Raw genomic sequence first — 10,872 nt, forward strand, 5'->3', positions numbered from 1 at the left:
TTCCACTGTAGCTTTCTTACAGGTGATTGCAAGCATTTATGCTTACTTAGTTACTTAGGCTGAATTTCTACACTGGCAGTTGCTGAGTCAAATGGTAATAACTCCCAGAGCCCTGTTGTAAGTGATAGAAAAGACTTTGGCTAATAACTTTTTCAAGTTTTGAGGGTTTATTTATTTTTTTTTAAGATTGATTTATTTACACATACAAAACTGGGTACAGGCCAGAGGTGCAGGGGCAGTGAGAGAATCCACCAGAGACAGAGTGGGGAGCAGAAATATTTCATCTCACTAACATCTGTGACCTAATCAATCTAGAATGTTCTGTGGACCCTGATGGTGGTAAGCAACTGCAGGTTCTGTGCAGGGAGTGAATGTTTGACATTTAAATATAAAAAAAAAAAAAGATTCTAATATTACAGTCTATCTATAGTGCAATATCTCATGGTTTGTACAACTGCAGATCTTTATGGTGTTATATTTTAAGACTAGGAACTACTTTTTAGCTCACCCTGGTCTGACTTCTGGAAATCTTCTAATTTAGATTTTAAAAAATCTTCTCATTTCCTTTATTTTCTAATAATAATTCTGATCTTATGTCTTCTTTACATGGCCAGAAGTGTTCATCTCTGTTTTTCTTGGTCCTACCTATTTAAAATACCTACCTATTTAAAAATGTTTTACTTTTAAATAATCTTTTAAAGAAAATGATTATTTAATTGACTGAGTCTGATTAGATTGATTTGTTCATAAACATAATGAAAATTGCTTTTCTCTGCACTGTAGTACACTGTTTCTTGTTTCAGTATAATATACTCTTGAGGATGACACCTTCAGTTCTGCCAATAAATATTATCAATGGTTGGATCAATAATCAAGAAGAATTACTATTCCTATTATGTACTGATTTTAGTTATTCCCTGTCAATATAAAATACTTTTTTTTACATATATGTAGCATTTATGTCCAAATTTGTTTCTGTTCTCACTAAAATAGAATAAAAGCTTTTTTTGAAGAAGGGAAAAAATATACCTGAGGAAGTTACTGCTTTTTACTGGTGGAGGGGAGAGCATTTATGGTTATACCTTCCTAAAAGTCACTTTCGAGGATTTCTGTATCCTCTACACAAGAGGTTACTCCTCTTGCCTGTCCCTCCTTCACTTCCTTCGGTTCAAGACACACATATCCCTGTGATTCACTAAATATCAAAAATCAGTTTGACATATCCAGACAAAGTAAGAAGTTTCTTAAGTAATAATGTATCACCTTTAAAAAGTCAGTAACTGGTCCTCCCTGGCGGTGCAACCTGTTGAGATGCAGCACTGCAAGCTGGCCGGAGGCACTTCAGTGCGAGTTTGATCCCCACCCCAGAGGTGACCCACATGGCGCAGCAGACCTCTCCTGAACTACCCGCTGCTCCCCTAAGCAGTGTGCTTTATCGACCTGACTGTTCTGCTCCCCACTGTCTCTGGTGAATCCTCTCACTGCCCCTGCACCTCTGGACTATATCCCAGTTATGTATGCATAATTAAATACATTAAAAAAAAAAAGTCAGTAATTGCTGGACCTAAAAGTCACCCAGTCGCTTCTGCATCCAGTGGTTCAAAGGTGGATAGAACTGACAAGTGTGGAAGCACAAGACCAGATGGAGTGGTGAGAACGCTTTGCCCATATACCTTTGTGGTAGGTTCTCATTTTGGAAACTTCAAAAACTTAGGGGGAAAAAAAAAAACATTCTTTTTTGTACAGGTAACAGCTTAAGAGAAGTGTAGTATGATATATGACCCTGATACAATGATGGTGGCAGAAATGTCTTCCAGAATAAAGGCTTGGTTTTCTCAAACTTACTGTGCTCTTTCAGACCTTCTTCAGGGCACTGAGCATCTCTTCAAGCCAAAGTCTGTTTGCATTCATTTTACTCCATGCCACATGTTAGTGTGATCTAAATGGAGTCCCATTTCCACGCAGGTCAAGGAATCAAATGCACAACCTTTTTGGACTAGTGTGGTACTCCCCACACTGTTGTGTTTCTGGGGAGATGACATGTCCTGTGGGCAGTAAACACTGCAGTTGTTGCATCGTCATGAAATAACACTGGGCCTCAGAGCATCAGCTGCAGAAAAGAATCAGCAACGGGAAGGAGAGTAGTTTATGTGAAGGATACAGAGCTGCTGTTCGGATTGGAGTACAGTGTTTGTGTCTTGGCCTGTTTATAACATCAGCTTCAGAGATGTAGGCACTACCAGAAATGTAGACGCCGAAGGATTCAGTCATCTATTTCTTTAGAGCAGCTTCGTTACGTTTTCTAAAGGGATAATGCTGTAAGAACATTAGAAATGAACTGGGAATAATTCAAGTTGGGCAGGATATAGCATGAAGACAGAATGGCGCTATGAGGAAAAGCAAACAGTGCCAAGTGTTAATAGAATATAAATAGCTATAGGAGTGTCTGGCTTTGGGAATGACTGACACCTTGTGTGATGAGCAATCAGAATACCAATTATAAAGTGAACTTTCTTCTTTCACTGTAGTGTGGAACTGGAGTTCTTACCTTTTCATATAATCCTATTTGTGAAAGATTTAAAGATACTGTTTTTTAGTTAATTGCTGAATTCTTGGGAATCTCTGAGATAAAGGATTTAAGTTACCCTATGTTTTTGCTAAACAATCTTCAATTCTGAGTAGTTTTAAAAGAATAAAACTGGTACTTATGTTTTGGGCTCAGAATATATATGCAACAAAATAGGATGAAGACCTAAAATATTAATACCACTTGTATAAAATTTATTGAATATGTGTGGAAAGAATTATTAATTTGGCTTTTAAAAATATTCAAGGGAGTTAAATGTTTATTTGAAGCAGACACAATTTTCGCTCTGAGATTGACTAGTCAGAATCAGAACCAGTGGCTAGCTCCAGTAAGAAATTTAATTTTTTAGGCCCTCCCTGGTGGTGCAGCGGGTTAAAGCACAGCACTGAGAAGCTAAAGCCACTTCCGCATGAATTGATTTCCGCCTGCCCTTTAGGTGACCACATGGCGTGGCAGACCTCTCCTGACCCGCCTGCTGCTCTCCTCAGCAGTGTACTTCGTCGATCTGCCTGTTCTGCTCCCCACTCTGTCTATGGTGAAACCTCTCGCCGCCCCTGAGCCTCTGGCCTGTACCTCAGTTCTGTATGCACAAATAAATAAATCTTTAAAAAAAAAATTTTAATTTTTTAAGTTCACTATTATGACTTTCTAAGTCTCAGAGAAATTCAAATTTTAGATTAGGGTGGTTTAAGGGATAACATAATAAAGAAGAACGGCAGAATAGTAGGAATACTTGGTTTTTTAATTGCTACTTATAATAGTGCCATAATACACCAAATCCATAGAAATACATTTAACAAAAGATGTGCAAAACTGCTTCTTAAAAGTGGCAATTCACTCAAGAAAAATGCTAAAAAGAACATCCAAAAATATAGAGGAATATATCTTGTTCTTGGATCAAAGATTCAGAATTGTGATGGTGGCATTTCTCACCAAATTGGTCACTATTCAGCAACAGTCCCAATTTAAATCCTGGCTTGTGTGTGTCCTGACCCAATATTTTATGAAAATGTAAAGGACAAAGATAGTCAAAGCAGTCTTGAAGGAAACCTAGATCTCAGATATCAGTACAAAGTACAAAGTGATGGTAAATAAAATCTGTGGGCTGGTGTAAAGAGATCAGTGAATCAGAACAGAGAATCAGGAAACTCATTAATAGTTATGTTAATGCTGGCATAGTGGTAAAATGGGAGGAAGGATGCAATAATTAATACTCATGGGACACACAGAAAAGCATGAATATTGACCCTTGCTTTCGGGATATGATCTGAAAGTAAATTTCTGGTGTAAGGCAAAATATAAAATAGAGGAAAATGGAAGACACTGTCTTCAGGACCTTGGGTTAAACACATCTTTCAGCCAGGAACATTTATAGCAATAACCTAAAATAAAAAGGCTCAGTAAATTCAGCTGTTTTACAATTAAGAACTTCTGTTTATCAAAAGACCCTATTAAGAGAGTAAAAAGAAGACATCATGTTGAAAGGAAATATTGTTGACATATTTCCTAAAAGGAGTCCAATCCAGACTGTGTATAGATAACTTCTACTCATCTGGTAGTTCAATGAAATAATGGGCATAAAATATGTTATTCAGAAAAGCAGTTCTCTGGCCATTAAACATAGGGCAAGGGTGTCATTTTCATTCATCATTAGGCAAATGCAGTTGTAAGCATAATGTGATGCCACAAATATGCTACCAAAATGGTTGAAATGAAAAAGCCAGTACCACAAACTGATATGGACGTGGACCATTTGGAACATTCTTGTGTGTTAGTTGGTACATATTGTTACAACTTATTTGGGAAAGTGGCAGAATTATAACCTCCAGATTTCATTCTTCCTCAACTATGCAACAGAAATGCATATATATGTTCCAGAAAATATTATTATAATTTATATTATAAATATTATCCACAGGCATACTGTTTGTAATAAACAAAATTTAAAACAACTCAAATGTCCATAAGCTCCACATTAATTGTGGAATATTCTCAACGATGAAAACGATATAGCAAAAAGCAGGTAGCTGTAACTACATAGAACACTGGGTGAATTTCATAAGTGTGCTGTGGAGAGACGGAAACCAGGCAGCAAAGCAACATACAAGTTCTCAGGTGTTGGAAGACAACATAACTGTTAACCTTGCTGGTTGAATGGGTTAGAAGGTGTTCAGGTTGTGTGACCATATTCTATTCTGGCTATTAATGCAGGTTGATTACATGAGTGCGTTTATTTGGTGAAGACGCTCTCAGTTGTATAAATTTAGGATTTATGTAACTGTTTTAAACTTTGTCCTTCAAGATAAATACCTTAAATTATTCATAGAGATACATAAATTATGTAATAATTAAAAATTTCTAGAGGAGATTTCTGTTCTCAAGGACCTAAAGGGGATATTTATGACAAATTGAGTCTCAAGTACATAAAATCAATGCTAAGAAATAGTTACCGGAGGAAAGCAGCTGCAGACTAGGCTTGGTTTCAGAAGATCTAGGAGATAAAATAGTCTGTAGTTTTGATCCCCATATATGAAGAACAACAGAAGCATTTACCTTTCTGCTATCTTAACTTAAGCTGACTATTTAAAAGTCAACTCTTTTTTTTAAGATTTATTTATTTATTTATGCGTACTGAACTGGGGGGCAGACCAGAGGTGCAGGGACAGTGAGAGACTTCACCAGAGACAGAGTGGGGAGCAGACCAGGCTGACTGACTAAGTACTCTGCTGAGGGGAGCAGCGGGCCAGTCAAGGGAATAGCGGACGAGTCAAAAGAGGTCTGCCATGCCATGTGGGTCGCTTCAGGGGCAGGGATCGAACTCATGCTGAAGTGGCTTTAGCTTCTTAGTGCTGTGCTTTAACCTGCTGCGCCTCAGGGAGGACCTAAAAGTCAACTTTTAAAGGTGAATAGCAAAAAGAAGTGGGAAGAATGAACAGGGCTGAGATGAAAGCAGAGAATAGATGCTGTAGCTAGGGGATAATCAAAGCCTAGACCTGGCTGTTTACTGCAAAATCCAAAACTGAAAAGGAAACAAATGCAGTTTTCTAAGGTGAAAGTATTTTCCCTTCCCCTACAGCACTGATGCAAATTTCTTTTCCTTTGCATTCAGAGCCACACAATGCATGTGCTCATTAGCAGATGAGGTAGCAAACGATGTAAGTTGAATTTATAGGTTGTTTTTAATAGTGACCTTTAGCAAAGACAAGCAATGTAATTATTCATTTGGTGACCTCCAACAAGTAAGCAGGGAGTACTTCAGCAATAAAATGGGCTTATTTGGTTATAATACCAAAACAATTAGAGTGAAGTCCCTTCGAAAAATGTGTACATACATCCCCAGAACAAAGAAAACCACCTTACATCAATTTTAGGGGAGCTATTGCATGCCAAGTTTCCATTGGAAGACTGCAAGTTCATTGTAGGGGCTTATCATTTGCTGCTACTCTCTTACTGGCTGAACTGTTCTAGGCAGGAAGGAGACTCTTCTTTCCTCCCATTGGAGGTACAAGGAATGTCCCTTCCAGTTGGATTCTGTACTGTGCATTGATTGTACGTATACGAGGTCCCTCTCTACCTACCCAACCTCATTTAGTAAGATTTCTGCACATCATTTTCCAAAAGGTGATAGAATTTTGAAAAGCAGCACAGCAGTGTTTAGCTAGCCCCTGTTAAATCATTGCAGGAGGGTGACACAGACATTTGGAGCTTGAGGCTCTTGCTTCTTTTCAGACTGATTTTCCATTTATTCCAATTAACCAGGTACACGGGAAGAGCCTACTGTCCAGCAGGCCCAGCGTCGATCGGCTGTCTTTCTGTCTTTCAAGTCCCCAATACCATGTCTGCCCTTGCGCTGGGAGCAGCAGAGCAAACTTCTTCCCACTGTAGCTGGAATCCCTGCCAGTAAAGTTTCCAAGTGGAGCACTGATGAGGTATACTTTTTTCTTTGTCTGCCAGGAAACAGATAAAGGAGTGTAGGCTTAAAGAGTGGACATGATAAAGGTTTGTAAGATTTAGTATTTTTTTTTCTGAAAAATAAAATATTCTGAAAAGCAGCTAAAACATTCATCTCTTTGTTAACTGGTTTAACTTGTATCATGTAGACTTAGATTGCTGTGTTAAACTAGAGTTTTGTTATTGCTTTTGACAGGTGTCAGAATTCATCCAGAGCTTACCTGGATGTGAGGAACATGGAAAGGTATTTAAAGATGAAGTAAGTGTCCCACTAAATCACAGTATGTTCCTTAATAGGATCAAAGGGATGGAATGCAGTAGATGGGGTAACACTCTCCATTGGCAGGTGGGGGAAGGGATGGATCAGTTGAAATTGAAAAATGGATGTAGCTTGTCTGACAAGAAACATTAATCAGTTGCATAAAATGTTTGTTTTTTTAAAAGATGTATTTATTTATACATACAGAACTGGGGTGCAGGCCAGAGGTGTGTGGGGTGGGGGTGTGGTGGGTGAGAGGATTCACCAGAGACAGAGTATGGAACAGAACAGGCAGATTGACAAAGTGCACTGCTGAGGGGAGCAGTGGGCAGGTCAGGAGAGGTCTGCCTGGCTATGTGGGTCACCTCCCTGGCCGGGGATTGAACTCAGGCTGCAGTGGCTGACTTAAGTTCATAGTGCTGTGCTTTAACTGTTGTGCCACCAGGGATGGCCGCAGCATAAAATGTCTTTATGTAAAAATAATGTCGTTTACATAGGGAATATTAGTAAGTACCAGAGTATGATGCTTCATAGCAGTAGCACTAAACTTATTTTAAAATACATACACATAAAAGTTAATAGCACATGTTTATGTAATTTATAGCCCAGAAAGAAATAAGCAGTGTTATATTTTTAATAAAACAAAGATAATCACTATTAATTTCATTTATGCTTATAATAAGTAATATGGTTGTCTGCTACAGAAGCCCTTAAAATCTTTCTTAAGATCAAAAACTGGGGTGGGAAGAGTACACTGGACTATGGTGATGGCACACGGGTGAATTGGAGATGGGAAGCCCATGGGGATTACAACTGAGATGGAAAAATGCACAAAATGATGTAACAATAAACTATTATATTATTTTTTTAAAAAATGCACAAAATTAAGAGTGATATAAAAAAATTAAATGTACAAAATAAAATCAAAGACCTTTACTGTTTCTAAGTAGTCGCATGAGAAATAATAAACTGATGAAAATATTTTTTATTATATTTACTGAAGCAATAATTTATAACACTATGTTTTAGGGGTAACAAGCCCTTAAATCTCTCCGTTGTTTACAATATACTGATCCTCATTACACTCTGTTATTGTGAGATTGTTTTGTTAATTATATTCAACTACTACTCAGAACTTCAGTGTGAGGGATGATTAATATTGATGTTACCTATATTCAGCATTAAAACAAAAAGGAATTCAGCTTCTTACTATAATGTAAGTCATGCTACATCAGGAGACATTCACTGGAAACCTTAAAAAAATGCCACTTGCCTTTCAACTTCCCTAAGCAGCACAGTCAGTTATCACTCTGTTCTTGGTGACCAGATGGTAGAAGGAAGACTAATCTCAGCGGGCTTTCCCCAAACCTGAGCTGTCTCCTGTACGCCCGTAGCCATCAGCTGTAGGAAGAGCCTCAGAGAGAGCCTGTAGAGCTCAGAAGCCAGCCAGTGGCCTTAGTGTGTGAGGTGAATGCCCAAGGATCTGAGGTCAGCATCCCTTTTCAGATTTAAGTCCTATTTCAAAGGTGTTTTATTTTATTTGTAGTTTATCTTTATCTGGCAGTTATTCTTTCCATAACTCTTAGGTGGTATCCTGTGATGCCCTCTGGGCCACTCTGTTAATTTTCATCCCCTGCCTGGACTTCAAAACAGGCTGTTAGTCTTTTTCTGGCAGAGTGATAATGTTACTATCTTTGAAAATGAGAGGAAAACATTTTTAAAATAAGTTTATAGTATATTTATTTTATTTTATTTTATAAATTTTATTTATAAATTATATTTATTTATAAATAGAATGAATATTTATAAATTTGATATATAAATTTATTTTATAAATTCTTGTTTTGGTTCTGCTGATACCTGGATAATCCATATAGACTTACCCTGTTAAGTTTAAATAAGATTCAAGCTCAAGTTCAAATATGTTATATCTTTGAATATAACTATGAATGTAGTTTTTATTCATAGCATATTATCTTTGGAGATAACCCTCAGACATCCAATAGCCTCCAAGTCAAATTCTTCATAAGGGGTGAGATAGTGAATATTTTCTGTCCACAAATATCAGTCACCTTTATTCTCTCATCCTGTGAACTCTGTTAAATTTCTAAATGTGTCTGTTACTACAAATAATGTTCTGATGAGAAAGTTCACTCAGAGATAACAGGAGACAATCCTAACTCTCTGATGTCCTAAAAGCCAGTATTTCTGGCTTTGAATCTTAGATATAAACTATAATATATAACAAAGTCATATAAGTTATCTTTAATGGCAAAGTCCAGGTGTTAGGATGGGCTATTATTATTTGACTCCATCCTTAATTTCTCTTTCTCTACATACCTCACCTGTTGCAAAACTATTGTATGTATTTTTAAAACATGTACGGGTTTCTTTTCTCCCTCCACCACCAATGTTTCCTCCCTACTCTAAACTGCCACCATCTACTATCTGGATTAGTGTAATAACTTCCTAATCACTTTCTCTGTATCTATTTTTACCCTTGTACAATCTATTCCCAATATAACCAGGACGATCCTGCTAAAACTAGGTCAAACCATGTCATTCCTCCATGCAAATCTTTGTAGAAGCAAATCAGAGTAAAAAGTCAAATCCTCCTCACAAAGGCCTAAATCTGACATCCACATAACATCCTCTGGCCGTTCCCCAAAGTCGGGGCACACTCTTGCTCCTTTCTCTTGAGGGCTCTTCCTCCAAATGGCCACAGGACTTCTTGCTGCTCACCGCCACCTTCCCCATGAGTCCTACCCCAAACACCACCTGCCTCTGTACATCCATCCCTGCACCACCTTCCCACTTAGCTTCCCAGAAAGCTGTTTTTTACATACTGCTACTTTTTAGAACTAATTCCTACTAAATAACTACTGATTGATTTGTTCATATGCATTTTTGTTGCTGTTGTTAATTGTCTCTCTCTGGAATATAAATACTGCAAGGAGTTTTTGTTTGCTTCCTTACATGGTTTTGGTTTTGTCAGTTTAATTCTCTACTATATGCCCAGTGTCAAAGAGTGTCTGGAAAATAATAGATGTTTACTAAGTTATTTTTGATTTTTTGTTTGTTTTTTTTTTTTTTTTTTTGAGTGAATATACTCATACCTTTACTTGATGAGAAAGACATTCAAGCAAAGAGTATGTTGCGGTGATTTACAGAGTTAAAGCTTTGGGAAAGAACTCTGAGGGCATAGGAGAAAGAGCAGTAGCTTGGGAGGCAAAGGCCCCTGAATTCCAAATCTTCCTTCCAACATTAAACCCTTAGCAGGCTATGTAGCCCTTGGAGTTAGAGCAGTTTGTATGCATCACAAAAGAAAAAGAAAAAGATAGAAAAAGGATGGAAAAGAAATGTGATATGTGATACATTGCTGTCATCGCTGTTTCTTAAATTTGCTTCCTCCCAGTTATGGCTTATCCTGGTGGCCACGCATCAGAGCAGCCTGTGAGCATCGTGCTCTCTGGCACATGTCCTAAAAGGAATTGTTCTTCCTAGTGTCACTGAGCAATCATTTACCAAGCCTTCTCCTCACCCTTCTTCTAGCTTTCACATCCCAGCCTTGCAATTCTCTGAAAGTTCCTTTCCGCCAGTCATAGGTCATGTTAAACTTTCACACAATCTCAGAAGGAGTCTTTGTAGAGCCCAAGATTATAATCTGCCATTCAGTCTTTGTAGTGAGCATCTGGGAATCTGGTGCATAAGTTGACATTTCATTAATGATTTAGAAAACTTATGTCAGACCGACCGTTCATTCTGATAAAATCTGCCTCAGTCGAGTGAGGTGTTACTAGATCTGTGTTTTTGCACAAACAAATGAGACCAGACCAAGTGTTTCCAGAAAACAGTACAGCATTTGTCATACACTAAACTCATCTAACACTTGGAAATGAACATCGGAATGTCTCCTTCGAGTTTACAAGAGTAAGATGTTTCCTTGCTGAAAATGAGCACACTTTTTTTTTTTTGCAAATAATTGTTTTGTGGAGTTGTCTAAGATATCTCCAGTTCTTACTGATACCATATGTAAGCAAATTAGATTTGCAGATTTTTTTATTTTTAGGAGGGA

The 10,872-nt window shown here is 37.7% G+C and overlaps 1 protein-coding gene across 3 annotated transcripts in view; it reads left to right on the top strand.

The window, feature by feature from the left end:
- L3MBTL3 (l(3)mbt-like 3 (Drosophila)) overlaps positions 1-10,872 on the top strand; it is a 103,092-nt gene that overhangs the window by 89,665 nt on the left and 2,555 nt on the right. For all 3 annotated transcript variants that reach the window (XM_004673844.2, XM_004673845.2, XM_012721720.1), the window contains 2 exons: positions 6,347-6,516; positions 6,735-6,797. In XM_004673844.2, the coding sequence (XP_004673901.1) occupies positions 6,347-6,516; positions 6,735-6,797 (233 nt within the window). The remainder of the gene's footprint in view (positions 1-6,346; positions 6,517-6,734; positions 6,798-10,872) is intronic.

Source organism: Condylura cristata, unplaced genomic scaffold, assembly GCF_000260355.1.
Source record: "Condylura cristata isolate star-nosed mole 26May11 unplaced genomic scaffold, ConCri1.0 scaffold00001, whole genome shotgun sequence".
NCBI classification, from domain to species: Eukaryota; Metazoa; Chordata; class Mammalia; order Eulipotyphla; family Talpidae; genus Condylura; species Condylura cristata.